Genomic DNA, 16761 nt, shown 5'->3' on the forward strand with positions numbered 1-16761 from the left:
TGGCACAGTGCATTGGTGTTTCCTGTGACCAGGTAATCATGACATCATCAGGTAGCACACTGCTGGGTGAGAAGCCTTACAAATGATTTTATTTTATTACTTTGATTTACCAAGGTGCAAAGACTCTACAGATAACCACAGATGTTCTAGAGCAGTACAATATTTTAAGACATCATACCACTTGTCTGGAATGAACAGAAATATTGGCCAGGTATCCTGCTCCAATTCCCCAAGGAAGTCATCCACACAGAGCTGATTAACCACTTTAAATATTTTATATATATGTCAAGATCTACCTTCCATACACTTTGTACCACATATGCATGTGTAATCTTGAACCAAAAAAGGCATAAGAACAGGTACTATATAGGGACAGGAAACTAAACCCTGAATTTTACCTGTGAATCTGGAAGAAAAAGTTTTCCTCTTTTAACACGGTAGCTATGAATGTATATGGTGTAAGGGCATTAACATCATGGCTTCTTTGGTTTTTTGGCTGTCTACACTACTCTGCAACTGTGAAATCCTGAACTAAGGTGGCATGTTTGTGTGTGGAGATTTAGATTATTTTCATATATTACAGAGCTGAAGCTTTTGGTCCTTTACAAACAGTGTAAAGATTCATTGTCATTTCAAGCTACCTTGGCATATCGGATCTGTAAAGCTCCTGTCTCCAGCTGCTTGATGCGAGAGTCCTGGGTAGAGATGAGGACCCCATCCTTTCTCCAGAGGATTGTGGGCATTAGAGTGCCTGTGGCCACACAGCTGAGTATTAACGTACCATCCACAGCTACAGTCTGATTCACAGGACCCTGTCGAATGACTGGGGGAGGCCGGTCTGCAATCACTGCCAGAAGAAACAACAGGCAATGGATTTTTGCAAATGAAAGCAATTTTCTAATCAGCTAAGCAACAGCAGTTGCTTGAGGCTTTGAAACAAACTGAAGATAATTAAGCAAGTAATTAAAGTATGAGACATGCATTATTCTGGGTATATTAATATGATGCACAGCTACAGAATATTAACATGATATACAATATATTATTTTCAGAGGTGAAGGGGTGTCAGAAGTTGTGAGTTGGCATCTTCTAGGCACACTGAGTTCCATAGTCTTTAGATGTGATAATGGAACAAAAAAGGATTTCTCAGTTTCTTTGAAAAGGCACACTCTTTACTTTATATATACACCTTCCCATGTGACGGGTCGGTATAATTTGGGATTTGGAATTTGAACATTCCTTTACAGATAACTAAGAGGACAGATGGGAAGGGAATAATTCAGCAAATATGCAGACACACAGTTTCCTAGTATGAAGCTGACTAATGGTAGGGTGGAATAAGTACAAAGCTGCTGTCTGGAAAAATATCAGCTTTTTCAATTAAAAAAATGTTTTGCAAGCATTTCCTTATACTCAGTTCTGTGAAAAATTATCTGACAGTACTGATTTGAAATCATAGTAAGACTCTTTCACAGTATTTCTAATAATTTTACTGCATCTTACACTCAACATAAATTAGCTATCTGTGATGAGTCATTTCAACGCTGTATTTACATAACGGCACAAAGTACTTTTACTACTTATGCAAAGGAGAAACTATTGTCTATGCGTTGTGTCCACCAGAAGATTAGCAATTTTCCCAGAAGTGAAACCTATGGTACTGTACTTCAGTAGCTTCTCCTCCTAGCTCAGGGATCAGCAACCTTTGGCACGTGGTGCGCCAGGATAAGCCCCCGGCGGGCCGGGCCAGTTTGTTTACTTGCTGCGTCCACAAATTCGGCCGATCGTGGCTCCCACTGGCCGTGGTGCGCCACTCCCTGCAGCCCCCATTGGCCTGGAGACGATCCCTGTCCTAGCTCATAATATCCTGAGATGTGCTGACACTATAAAATAACTGCAACTTAAAACAATATCCATTCAACAGCCTAACGGGAGCAGATGTGACTTGAAACCTGGTTTGTTAGTGTGAAACATAAAACTGAAATCCTGATAATTTGTGATCATTAAAGATCCCATGACACTTTTCACAACCAAAGAGTGTTAACAGTGATGTTCTGGCCAAATTCCAACTCAGGTAATTACATTTGCATACCTAATTGCCACCCTGCATTTTCAATTGTGTGATTTATATTTTACTTCCTTGTCTTAACCTGTTCTGATGTGTTGCAGTACACTGTTAAATCTCTCACTCCGGAGATGGCTGAAATGATCCCCAGTGTAGTTGGAAGTTCAATTTGTTAGGTGTGTAAAGTGTTTGGAGGACCTTATGGAGAAAAGATGCTACATAAATGTAGGCTATTATATTTGGTTTGGAGGTAATTTTCTGTATAATGTATATATCTATAGGCTTTATATTTAGGTCTTACCTTACTTGCTATTTAATGTAAAATAAATTATAAATTGGCATTTGCATAGTTAACAGCTGTGGCAATATCCTGATATGATACCATGGATGAAAAATACTTAAAAAACCTGTATATCACAGATAATATCAATATGTCTCTAATAATCTCAGCTATTGACCAATCAGGATTTTCTAATGATATATTTTTTCATGTAGCCATTCACTCAGTTTGTTAGTTGACCCAAGCTCCATGGATAAAATCTTAGCCCGTCTGACGTCAGAGACAAAACTTCCACTAACTTCAGGTGGGCCAGGATTTCACCTTATCTGTCCTGTCACTCAGGATATGTCAAAATAGCAGCTGGGAGGGTGCTCCCCGAGTGGGTATACAGACAAGCTCTAGCTCTGTTTGAGCTAGCACACTAAAAATAGCCATGTGGACGCTGCAGCATGGGGAGCAGCTCAGGCTAGCCACCTAAATACAATCCCACCACGAGCCCCTTGGTATGTACTTAGGCAACCAGATCAAGCCACCTGACAATACTGAAGTCATGCTCTTCCACTGCTGACGTTGTGGTTTTAAATAAAATTGATAACTGTAAAATAAAAGTATCTTCACTTTACCATCAGTAACTTCCAAGTATGCTTTTGTTGTGATACTTCCTGCAACGTTTAAAGTCTGGCAGATATAGTACCCAACGTCAGACCTCTGGACACTTGTGATTGTGAGGTCACCAGTCTGAGAGACTGAAAAGCGGCTGGATGACTGAGGCGGCTGGTATGAGAAAAGCAGATTCTAGAATATATATATATATATATGAGTGTATATATATATAATTAGGAGAGGGAGAGAAAGAAATGGGTTAGATAGAATGTAACACATCTGCAATGTTCACCTTAATATCCCTAAACATGTGTGAGTTTATTATGCTATATATTCACATTATGCACAAAATATCTCTGTTATTTATATATATATATATATATATATATATATATATATATATATATATATAAAGCATTTCATTATTGTATACTAATTATGGGACCTGTTTTTGAAAAAAGGTAGGCACATCTGTGAACTCGTATTTGGATGTATCTTAACAGGCCTGATCTAACATCCATTGGAAACTAGAGCAGACATTCCTTTAATTTAAATAGGTGTTGGAGAGATATTGATATTCACAGATTCCATAACTGTGCAAACAATTGTGGTTTTTCTGCATACTACAATAGTAAGGTCCATGCAAATGTTCACACAACCATCTTTCAAAATCAAGGTTGCAGCATTTCTTGTAGTGAACTAGATTTTATTTCAAAAATGTATAAAAAGATGCCAGTTTACTTATTTGTGTTTAAACTTTAGACTGCCAAAGAATGGAGACAGAAATGTTTTATAGGTTTCTTTTTAAACAGATGTTTTAGTCTCACTAATCATAATGTCTGTTCTATAACCAGTACTACATTGTATAATAAAGTCCTATGCAAGTTTCCCTTGACATAGTTTTGGTTTGAAGTTAGATGCTATGGTACCAACAGCGGCCATGAAAGTCAGAGCTGAAACCAAAATAACACACATGCGTTACATCAAATACCGGTTTCAGATTTTTGTCTATGGCTTAGCATTTTGAGGAGAAAATATTTGAAGTTCTCTATACTTTATGGACACTATTTTTATTGCTGTCTCTTGTCTGACTACATTTTGCTTTTCCTAAGAATGCCTAAACAAAGAAGACAGAGAATCATCAATTACAATACAAGTGCAGAAACTTGTCAATAATCTTTTCCGTCTCCATTTCTGGCTACATACTGTTAGCCACTCAGTAAAGTCAAAAGGGACTCAGTGAAACCAAGAGGTTTTGCATTAAAAACCAACAGCTCTACTAACCGCCCCCCCGAAAAACAAATAAATAAAAATGCACCCAGTGTAGCAGCCTACTTATATCACGAACTAACACTAGAGATAACCAGCTCAATTTTTGTCTAGTCACATCATTTAGTTTGATAGATGTTTAACAAATAGAAAGAAAGGAGCCTATCCCAAGCTCTGTTTGACTTTGACTATTGTTTAGAAAAGTGTAACTACCCACCAAGAGCAATAGGAACCAATCAATACTCTCAGTAACAGAAAAATGAGAAATACCCTATCTTCACTGAAAATGATCCCTTATGCAACTTGTCCCCTTCAAAAGTCCCCCCTAAAAATGATATGTTAGGGCATTGAATAACAACAACTATCTTTTATAACTATCTGAAGAAGTGAGGTTTTTACCCACAAAAGCTTATGCTCAAATAAATCTGTTAGTCTTTAAGGTGCCACCGGACTCCTTGTTGTTTTTGTGGATACAGACTAACACGGCTACCCCCTGATATCTTTTATATTGTGCTTTTCTTCATCTCAAAGCATTTTACAGGAGTAGGTCAGTATCTTTACCCCCCATTTTACAGACAGGGAAACTGCAGCACAGGGAGGGGAAGCAACTTGCAGTACTGTACACATTTGAGTTAGCCAAAGATACATAAACACGATGAAGTGAGCTGTAGCTCACAAAAGCTCAAGCTCAAATAAATTGGTTAGTCTCTAAGGTGCCACAAGTACTCCTTTTCTTTTTGCGAATACAGACTAACACGGCTGTTACTCTGAAACCTGTCATAAACACGGCAGGTTATTTTTCTGGATGAGCGCAAGCCACAAAGCCCAGATCCATTTTTTTTTTCCAAAATGTGCTAGTGTTTGGACATGATGTTGTGGTTCAGCCAACTACACTGCTAGGCCAGGATCGTAATTCTTGGGACTTTTGGAAGCAGGGTTTTGATTTGGTCCCATCTCTAATTATTCTATAGATATTACATCAATTTTTTTCAATAGTGAAACAATTAATGAAAATTGTGAATCTAACAGCACACTAAGAATGTACTCATTCTTTCCAGCTTGTTACTATACTGACCTTTAAATTTTAGGAAAAAGACAAGTCCAGTAGGGAGAACACAGTTTTCCTTTCCATTTAGTACACAACATACAATATTTTTAAACTCACATGATGTATTACAATAATGCAGATGGGGTCCAGCATTTGCAAGCTTAGCAGTTATCTTCAGCGGGTAAACAACTGCAGGAACTGCCATCCTCTATCTGGCATTATTTCTTAAAGAAACTGGCATGAAACAAGAAAAGAAAGTTGGCTTTACCTGACTTCCCTCCCTCCGCCAAAAGATGGCTGGTTGAGGGTTTCCAGTTGCTTCGCATTGAAAAGTCACCGTCCGTCCCAATGCAGCCACCTGGTCACGAGGTTTCACAACAAAATGGGGAGGTTCTGAGGGAGATAAAAATACACTAAAATCTGCAGTCCAAAGTTCACCCCACTGAAAGCCAAGTGGCAACTTGGCTGGTGCCTGAGCACCACATTTTATTTGTTTAAAAAGGTAGTGTGTTATAAACAACCTGTACTATGGAGCTGTGACACAAAGAGACTGCAGGTCCCAACATTCAGTGCTTCATCTTGACCCAAGACTGATTGTTCTTGTGCTGCTCCTCCCTATTAAGATCCTGATTGTGCATTCCTTATTCAAGTTTGTGAGCTTTTAGCCAACCAAGCGAGTTTTAAGTCTCATTGACTTCAATAAGCTGCGTTGCATGAATAAGCATTCACCAGCATGATCACAGGGGTCACAATCAGGTCTTAACAGAAGAGAGGGGCCACAGATCCCAATAGAGAAATCTCTGGGCTGCATCTGGCTCAAAGGCCACACTTTGTCCACTTCTGTACTAAATGCTATGGAGTAACTGCACATTCAGGTTTACATATACAAAAGCCACCGTCTTTGATTTAGGAAATCTCAGGAGAAAAAAAAAGACCTTTAGTTGCTTTTATAAGAACGATCTGATGAAGTCAGGGTCTCAAAAATTTTCAATTTAACTCAAAGGCCCCAGAAATGCTACTGTGCAAATGATAACCATTTAAAAACTTCAATCCAATTATTGAAAAGGAATGAATTTAAAGTAACAGTGGGGCTGAATTTCTCCATTTACATAAGTAAGGGCATGTTCAAATAAAATATATATGTAAATGAAGGCAAATTTGAAACATCTGCTCATCCTAACATTATAAATGGTGCCAGCATTGTCCAAACTGTTTGATTTACACCGACTTAAATGGCCTCTTCATCTAGTAGTAAACAGAATGTCAAAAATTATGTCAGCTACATTAAAAATAAGTTCGAGCACTTGACAGCGTTAGATACACTGATGAGGTTAGCCCAGAAAAAATAGAATATAAAGTCTGTTAGGTGGTGTCTTCTTACACCTGGAAAAATTTGCATTAAATGAAAAGTCCTTTCACTTACTGTTCACATTTTTCAAATTCATTTCTCATCAGCTGTCTAAAGCATTAATTATTCTCCCCTCTTGTCTGAGTTCAGAGTGAAGTGAATGCTTTGAATCAGACATTTTAACAATTTTATATTCTTTTCTTTGAGTGCTTTTTCTTCACTTAAAACACCTTAACTTACTCATGTCACTTAGGTGGTGCAGCTTAAAATATATTCTGTGACTAAAACAACTAAGAATATCTAGATGAAACCCATGGATGCCAAACATCCCTTCTGGACAATTTGTTTTCTTTGTTAATCCAGGTCAATATTTTCAGTTATCCATTTATCTATTCTATGACTATGCTCCCTATTTAGATCAGAATAAACACCAAATGTTCCTTTTCAGAATTTATAAGCAAAATTTTGGGGTGATTTATACTTGGACACAAATGTTAACATTGGTTGAATGACCTAACTAAGAAGCTATACAAGGTAAAGCCCCACATAGATGTTCCAGTAATAGAAATAATAATAGACTCTTAGTGATCACCATACCTTTAAAACAGAAAACCTGGATACATTTAATATCATGAAACGGGGGTTCTGGAGGATTTTTGACATCTACAGAGGGGATTTAATTTAGTATTGCAAGTAGATTGGGAAACGGAGTTTGCCACTGGGCTGTGGGGAAAGATTAGGAAACTAGTTTTAGGGGGTGCTTGCTTATAGTTTTCCAGTCTCCCTATCCTGCCTGTTGGGTTCCCATCCTCTGCACTGACCCTCCTTACTATAAAGGTATATTTAGGGCCTCACTGCCTCTTTAATGGATGTTGGCACAATGCCACACAGAGTAGAGCCCTGGATTTCTAAATTATATTCTGCTGCACTAGGATACATAGTGTTTGAGAGCTTACATAATTATAAAGGAAGGACTACAATGGTGCCCACCAAAGAGGCAGTGGGGTCCTTGTATTTCAACTTATGAGGAGAGTTGTTCAGGGAGTATTGTGCAGATGGAGGGAGAAGAAGGAAAAAGTCAGTTGGTCAGTCATTTACAGTGTGATTTACAAAAGCACTTGCGGTGTTCTTCCAATTCTACTCCCATGAAAGTAAATAGCAAAACTCCTGATGCCTTCAATGGGAATAGAGTGCAGCTGAGTGCTTTTGGAAATCCCACTTGCAGTGTTCACTTCACTGGAAATTTTTTTTAAAAAATTAAAACACTTTACAAAATATTAATTTAAGTTTGCTTTCTTAACTAGGGTAAAATGTACATGTGTGGCATGTCATGAATATTTATCTTTATAGGACGCTGCAGCTGTTAGCTACTAAGGAAAAATAACTTCTACTGTCCTTGGAATCTTTAAACTAAATTGAATTGATTATACAGGAAAACATTAAGTATGACTTGTGTAGTAATAGGGGGGAATGAAATCAGGAATCAACTTGTACATTATTTAAAAACAGACAAAAAGTTAGCAACCCATTACCTTTGCTCTTTGCCAAAAAGTTACCCATACTTCATGCAGAATCTATTCTGTGCAGTCTGTCTTGTCAATAACAAGTAAAACATGGAAGTTGATTGGTTGAAGGACATGGAAGGGTATGGATGGAAAGGGTAAGAGAAGTTCCAGTCACAGAGATACGGTGATTAGAAGATGGCCAATAAAATTTCAACTTACCAGACACAACTAAAAACAAAACAAAACAGAAAGAAAACATGGAATAAATAAAATTAAACAAACAAAACTAAACAAAAAGTAAAACAAAAGAAAAGTAACAGGACCTTAGAAAGCACAAATATATTCTGATATATGAATAAATATGCAAAAAACTATGCTATCCCATTGATTTTTAAGCAGGATTCCCCACCAACTTTTTAAGGGGAGGCTGCCTGGTAAAATGGATAGGAAACTAAACTAAAGTAAACTATGAATCAGGAGACATGGGTTCTACTCTGAGCTCTGCCACTAAATTTCTGTATGGCCTTGAATAGGTTGGTTCAATTCTCAATTTCCTCATCAGCAAAAATGCAAATATGGATACTTATCCTTTCTACAGGACACTGAGATCTACAGCTGGGAAAGGCTTTTTTAAACCTAATGTCTATTAATAGGGAGTTCTGCTTAAAAATCAGTGGCATGGTTTGTCCCAATTTGCAGCTTAGATATAATGACTGCATACATCAGAATCATAATTCTCAGTCTAAAATTCTGCAAGTGAACTAAATGGCACATAATGTGATAATCAAAACAGATACAAAAAAGCCCACTTGTTACTCTTTTCCCCTCATTTTATCAACTTATCCACATATTCAAAGCACAGAGTTAATGTAAAATAATATAGATATCAACAGCCAATTATGTGAAACACATACATGGATTTTTTGTTCATATTTGAAAATTATCATAATCCTAGAAATTGTATAGTGCCTGGCTGATTAGTTTTACTTATTAAAGAGTAAGCATGTTATGAGGAACTCCAATACCAAGTAATTGATTTACTGATGTATTCTAAAAGAAAAAATTGGGCATTTCAAAAACCAACAAAAACAACAAAACAACAACAAAAGACTCAAATCAAACAAAGTAATTGTTATAAAATGAATAATTGCATTATCTTCAATACATGTCAAGGCTTTTTTATATATATCCTTTTTAAAAAAATATAAAATATATATATATATAGTCACAATTCCTTCAACACCCTCACCCTCTGGTTTTACCCTTTTACAGAGAGTAAAAATAACTACTGTTAAGCATGAGTACACTTTCATAATGAGCTAGTAAACACCTGCAATATGCCATCCTCCGATGAAACATACTGAAGAAACTAATAATATTCAGCCTGTCAAAATTCATTAGGCATGGGAATCATGGGCTTACTGCTCAAATAAATGGAACATATTGTGGACTGCAGGTGTGCTACGAAAAAGAAGTAGACATAATATGCAGTTATAAGACCATATTCAAACAGTATCTCTTTTGGACCAGGGTATAGCCAGGAAGCTGTAACTGAATATAACAAAACTGGATGAAATACAGCATACATTGCACATAAGTAGGAATAACCATTTTAGGAGGGGGTGTGGAAGAGAGATGAAGAGAGGTGTGTGAACTGAGGTTTTCAAGTTTTTATTTTCAATTTTGCGAAAATAAGCTGAATGGTAGTTTTCACGTTAATATTTGGGTTCACAAAAGGTAAACAACAAAAATAATCCTGTTCACATTATACAGGCAAATAAATAGTTTGTCTGGTTATACCAGGAGGAGAAGAAGAGACACTAGATGTGGTTTAATTAGGTTGCAACTTTATTATTAACTGTATGGGAGTAAGTACCCAGCAGATAAAAGTGTACAATGCACGTAATTCCTTGATCATTTCAATATATACCCAGGGGGCTTCAGTCAGCTCTCCTCCTTTCCCATCCTGGTCCCCAGCCCACCTCCTGCTGGGATCTTACAACCCACCCCTGTCAAATTACAGCTAAGGAGGGCTGAAATAAGGAAGAGGGTGTTGGCTCCCTGCTATACCAATCATAAGAGCACCAACCCCCTCTCCCCATTTCCACTCCTTTAACAGATACCTCCTTTAAATCCTCTACAATCCATGTATCTGATCACTGTATCCCTTCCCCGTGGAGTACTTGCACTGATTATCTTCCCTATGTCAACATACTGAGTTGCGACATCATAGCCTAACTCCTGTGTTTGCTTCCAACTAAAAAACCTCTGATCCTGCTGTGGGGAAGGTGAAAAAAAACACCCACTTTGCCTAGACCAATCTGTCAGTGAGGGAAAAATTCCTTCCCAGGCCCTTGAGAAAGGAATGACTAGTGCAGCGCCCACAGGGGATCCTGACCAATCTGGTATTTCACCACTTCCATGGGTGGGAGGGTGGATGCTGCTCCACTTGGTCCTGGTAAAAGAGAGCTTTTCCTGCCTGGCATGTACTTATATAAACTCCCCTCTATTCCGGTCAGCTGGGTGGATCAGTCAGCATCCTCACACTGACTTGCTCTATGGCTGCTGCAAACTCACTCCGTGCCTCTGTAGCCCTTAAAGAGGTACATACCTTCCTCCAGCAAGCCATACAATGCCTTCCTCTCACCCCCCTGCACCAGCTTCATGTGTGGTGAGGTCATTATGGCAGAAGTGGCCAACTGATGGCCTACTGGGTTTGGGATGCAGCTCCGCTCCTCATCTCAAAAGCCGAACTTCAGGTTACTCTTGATTGTACTACACTACACAGCATCACTCTTTCTGAACAGAACAGCTCTCTGCCCAAAGCATGTGAAAATACGATCTGACACATTCTGGAATTTTCAGAGGATCTCTAGTAAAACAACCCAACAACTCGTATCCCACATCAGAAGACCCTGATAAAAGAAATGAACAGAGTTCAAATGAATGTTCTTTAAATTCTTGCACTTTGGAACTCACTCTGAAGTACCACTTTTCTGTTTCTTTAGAAATATCAAAAAGGAGAAAAGTTTAGCTCTCGCTCACAGGAAGAGGAGTGGCTCCAAAAAAGGAGGGAGATTGGGAATAAAACCAAGCAGTGATGTGTATAAGGTAAGGGCAGAATGGCCTGTTCCTTGCCAGGCCCAGCGCCTGCTCCAGCCATCAAGCTCTCCACAGTAAAGTTCATCTGAAACCTCCAACAGATACACATCTGTCTTGGTTGGTCAATTACATTCCCAAAAATCAAGTTAATTTATAAGTGCTGACATTCCAACTTTTTTTTACAAGAGGATTTTGTTATTGTATGTCAAAAATAACTCCATCAAGCAACTGAAGGTTTTTGTCCACCTGTAAAAACACAGGGGATATTAATGTATGAAAATAAATCCCTCTAGAAACAGGGCATCATGTCAGCTACAAATTTGTGGTGAGGACAAAGGGTGAGTTTCATATCAAAAATGTAAGCAAGTCTGTTAAAGAGGCATCATCTGCTTAAAAAAAATTGGACTCCTGAGCTTTATTAGTCTTCTCTTGATAGTTAAAGTTGTTATAACTGAAGAGAAGTGAGAAAAGGTATCTTTATTATTACAGTTTTGCATTTGACAGCACTTTGCATATAGCTTTTAATGAGTCAGTTTCCACTATGTCTGTGATGGTTTTTCACATATCAACAAGGGTAAGAAAACACTAGTTTTTAAATAGGAAAAATGTTATTGCGAAACCACAAAAACTGGCAAAGAGAAGAAAGAGGTGTGGTACCTGAAGCTTTTTTAAACATTTTTTAAACTAACTCACTTTCAAGTAAACACTGTCTTTTAAACATTAAGTTCACATTGCAACAGAATTGTGCATTTAAAAATTAAATACAAAGAGGGAGCAACATTATTGCTGTTACAATTATTTTCTTAAAATGTGAGATTTACAGTGAGAGAAATGAACAAAAAATGGTGAACAAAGTGATATACTGATTAATAACAATCTTTTAATACTTTACTCATGCCATCAATCCTATTTTCTCATTGGGACTACTGATGTCAATAAGTCTACTCACTAGAGCAGGAGTTTGCTAGTTCCCACCCCAATGCTGCATACCAGTACAAGTTGTGGATGTCAGAGAAACAACTATTGTGCTTGACAGATGTAAAAATGTGATCAAGAATAGCTTCAAAAACACAGATGTAATGCCTGCATTTCTAAATAGCACGTTATTTTCCCCACAGAAGTGTACGCAAACGTAGATCTAATGTTTCATTGTCTTCAGTCTGATTTTAAAAGTTATAGCTTAAGACATGGAGTTAGGTAAACTCAGTTACTGGCTTGGCTTTACTTCCCAATCAGGACTTGGACAAGTCACAATCTTCATGAGCCTCAGTTTCTCATTCCAGAAAATTGTGATAATACTTATCTATCTCACAAAACAAAGGACTAAGGTGATAAGAAACTTTGTTCATTTATATTTATAATGTGCTGTTGAGATTTCATGCTGGAAGGCACTAAAGAAGTGCCATGTACTATCATATTACTTATTCATTAATTGTCAGTATAACTATTACTGTTTGTGAATTAGTGCCAGGTTCTCAGAAGGTACCTTGCTATTCAGCTGAGGCAAGTTGAATTTATTTGATCAGAGCTCTGAGGGTTTTTGGGGGTTTTTTGTTTTTTGTTTTTTTTTGATCTTTCAAATAAAATCCATTCTAAAACTTTAGAACCATGGATACTTAAATCTTTATTTCTTCATCACCTTCTTGACACTTCTCTTCTATTGCACTATATATGCTAATATAAAAGATTCAAAACCATATAATTTATACAATAGGAATCAAATAATTGTAATCTTCATTTATGTACTGCTTCTAAAAAACTTTAATCCAAGAAGTTTTAAATGAACTGGTATTTACTTGTAAATGCCTGTCAAAATTTCAAGTGACTGGTAATGGGGTTTCCACTTCTGTTGCAGAGAAAAAAGTATTTTCAGAATGTTGCCCATATTTTATATATCCTCTGAATATCAAATAAAGAACTAGCTTTATGCCACATTAATCCTCTTTCAAGTGAGAAACAACAGAGGTTGGACAAGCCTACAGGGACAGAGACGGACGGGAGATGGGATGCTAGTGGCAGCTGTGTGTTTATGTATGTTGGGGTGGAGCAGACAGGTAGTTTGGGAAGGAGAAGCAGATAGGTAACAGGCAATGGAGCAGGCACAGAGCATTTAAGATGCAGTGGGCCAGTCAGAGAGAAGACAAGAAATGGACATAGTGGAGAAGCTGCAGAGCTGGCCAAGGGGAGAAAGTTCTCTGAAAAGAAAGTATTGCAGTATGATGGGTGTGTTGCAAACTTTTGATCCCCCAGTTCTTCCCAGTGTGCTACACCGTGTGGTCCATAACTAGTGCTCCCATGGTAATCCAAACAGCAGCAGCAACTACTGGAGTGGCTGGACTAAAGGGCATAGAAAATTCTGTGTGATGGGTTGTCAGTGCTTAATGAGCTGATCGAGCCTTGAACGCTAATTCTTTTGGAAAATCAAGGGGGCCTTCCACTACTTTTAAAGTAACTACTCATAAAAGGGCTTCAACCCCACAGAAATATGTTCCAAACCTGACATCACTAAACAGTCAAATATAATTACATACTTTTTATTTTTAACTAAAAAATAAATAATTAAATTATACAGACTCCAGTATGTAAATAGCATAACATTTCCTTTTTACAAACTGACTGCCGATACTGCGTAGTTGTCTTGCTTGCATTTTTTTAATGCATGTATTCTTTAAAAAGGTAGTCTAAGTCCATGTGCCGTATTCCTTTTCTCCAGTGGTTTCTCTTTGTAAATTGCTCTGATCTTATCAAGGCAATTTGAAACCCTTAGTATCCTCAAGATTGACCATTTCTCATGCAGTCATTTGTGTAAAGTATCATTTTCTACAGAGCAATAAAAGACTACCAACATTTCCCGCTCTAAAAAATTTAAATACTGCCATTCATCTGTGTGTATGCCACAACTAGGAAGAATACAGGAAAATAATACTAGGTACATTACAGAAGAATTAGGGTATCCCTTTTTACCCCTGTTCTTTGGTCTCCATGTAGAAATGCTATTTTCAACTGCTGCTTATTGCTATTCAGATACATACATAATTTGACCTTTTTTTCAAATATTCTGTTAGAAATTACCTTCATTGAAGGCCTGATTGGATACCCTTACTCACCAAGAACAATAACTTGCACCATAAATAGTCCCATTGACTTCAATGGAGTGCCTTGTGTGGTAAGGTGCTACTCATTGTGAGTAAGAGTATCCCAGTCTAGATCCATATGGGTGGGACACATACAAGTATGTGGTTCAGCAGGAGTTTTGACATTTCTTTGTAATATCTTTCTTAAATTAACATGGTGACTTGTGATTCCAGTTCCTGCTAGAGAAATGATTAGATGTAATTATACTTATGAAGATTTGAATACTTCCTCATGTTTCAGACTGTGAGCTAAAGTGTTTACATGAGCTAAAGTGAACAAGTTATCTTGGTTATATAGAGAAACTGCATGTAATTCTACTTGCTATGAACTGCATCGTACGTGCTGACTAAGATGGATAGCAATCTGAAAGAAAGAGAGAGGATAAAGACCAAGGAGAGAAAGAGGGGGACTATTTAGCATAATACTATTGGATATAAGTAGTCACCATCAAAAAATCTTTGTCAGAGTAAGATCTAGTAGCATAGTACAGTCGCCTGAGGGAAGTGGTGGAATCCCCAACAATTTCAACAATAATGCTTCAAATGCACAGCAAGAAAAAAAAAGGAAGTGAAATGCCACTGAAAAGTAGCTGTCAAGATCGTTAACATATATCATTCAAGTTATAAATACACCTCAACTAGTCAAATTCTCTTCCTAGATGGACATTTGACTAGGTCTCTCCGAAGTGGATTGGTTGGAATTCTCTGCTCCACCTGAAAGTGCTGCTCCCACAATACGCACGGATTGTGCTGTAATTGAGACATCTCAGGAAAGTAGCACGGTCTCACAGGAAGTGGGTGGTGTAAGCAAAAGTTTGATGCTACCATTTGGGAAAGACAGGTACTGTACTGGTACAAATTCAATGCTGAAAATTTAATTATGCCTAGAGCTAGTTGCAAATATGGTGTGAAACATGCATGTGTGGGTAGGTTAGTAGGACACGTTATCAAAACTGCACGGTATGTCATCACCACATATATCGTGATAGTTTAGCAGCATCACCTCTGAAGCCACAAGTAACAAGAGGTCAATTTAAATAGCAAAGATTCAAACTCATAACTGCTTTCCGCATTTCATTGAGCAGCCAGACACAGATGCAGCTGGAGCTCTGTGATGCATGTGACAAACAATTCTGTGTTGGTGTTACCGCTAAGATGTCACCAGCCTTTTTAGTTGGCACAGGAAATACACACCAGCACAAGGCTGACATATCATTTAAATCTCCCTATTTTGTTTTCAATGGTAGTTACTGGCTGCTGAGCTCTTTTAAAAATCTGGTCACTTCATATAGATGCCTACCAGGGACTGAGCCCTGGAAAAGCTGGCCTCCAAACTGGGGGTGCTGGGCACTAAAATCTGGCCCCATCCCCATTCTGTGACTGTGTCTCATTTGTAAAATCAGCATTGTATTAATATCTGCCTTATATGGAGTTGTGAAGGTTACTTTTAAAGTATTTTGAGATCCTCCGATGAAGAATGCTATTCAGGTGAAAAATACTGCAGTGAAGTGGCCTTTTGTGGGAGGAGGGTGAGAAAGAAACTTACTCAAACTATTTGTCTCTATTGCAGACTTTACTGAAACCAACTGTGAAATAAAAAAAGTTGATTAAAAAGGTTTTCATTACAAAATAAGAAAAAAAATGAGAGAGACCACCTGCTGTGTGGTTCTAAAAGTCAGCACTTCTCAGTTTAAAACGTGCACGATTTTCCGTTTAAAATGTTTATAAATTCTGTAGTCATTGCCTGGGGGTGATATAAACCCCCTTGGAGAATCTCTGAACTATGGAGGGTGTGTGTGTGTGTGTGTGTGTGTGTATATTTGAGATAATCTAGTCCTTCAACCTGTGTTTCTCCCAAAGAAAAGACAAAAAATAGGCATATTAGAGATTTCTAGCAGAAAACATTTGATAAGCCAGTGACAATTTAGGGAGCACAGATAGGACATGAATCCCCACTGTGTTACCCCAGATTTACACTCCATTCATTTCAAAACAGAAGCAATGCCATAAATGAAGCATTTTTTTTTTAGTTCTGCACAGCTCAGAGCAGGAACTACGTCTTCTGCTGTGTTTAGAAAGGACCTAGCTACTATTACAATCTAAGTAAATACTAATGCCTTAAAAAAAAAGCCAGTCAGAAACTGTAAATAAGCTTACTGAATAAGAGTATAAAAGACGTGATGATAGCCTAATGCAGTTGGAACAACTCCTAGGAACCGTCTAATATGTTTTGTTTTTTAAAAGAGATAATGGACTCTGAATTTTCCTCAGTCATCTGGTTTTGGCACCACAGTTCTTTTCTTAGGAAAGATTATTTAAAACCCATAGAAAATGTTCTCTGTCTTTCAGAAGAAAATCTGTTCGGGCTCCGTTGCAAAAGCTAAAACTAAACTGTACAATTACGGAT

The 16761-nt window shown here is 37.7% G+C and overlaps 1 protein-coding gene across 9 annotated transcripts in view; it reads right to left on the reverse strand.

Annotated features, from left to right (window-relative positions):
- ROBO1 (roundabout guidance receptor 1) overlaps positions 1-16761 on the reverse strand; it is a 1017416-nt gene that overhangs the window by 77433 nt on the left and 923222 nt on the right. For 5 of the 9 annotated variants that reach the window (XM_037906009.2, XM_043538384.1, XM_007058738.4 and 2 more), the window contains 4 exons: positions 8338-8346; positions 5534-5658; positions 2969-3140; positions 642-847 (listed from right to left, as the gene is read on the reverse strand). In XM_037906009.2, the coding sequence (XP_037761937.1) occupies positions 642-847; positions 2969-3140; positions 5534-5658; positions 8338-8346 (512 nt within the window). The remainder of the gene's footprint in view (positions 1-641; positions 848-2968; positions 3141-5533; positions 5659-8337; positions 8347-16761) is intronic. The other 4 variants (XM_037906016.2, XM_043538387.1, XM_043538385.1 and 1 more) reach the window with 2 other exon arrangements.

The sequence above is a fragment of the Chelonia mydas genome, chromosome 1 (genome assembly GCF_015237465.2).
Source record: "Chelonia mydas isolate rCheMyd1 chromosome 1, rCheMyd1.pri.v2, whole genome shotgun sequence".
NCBI classification, from domain to species: Eukaryota; Metazoa; Chordata; order Testudines; family Cheloniidae; genus Chelonia; species Chelonia mydas.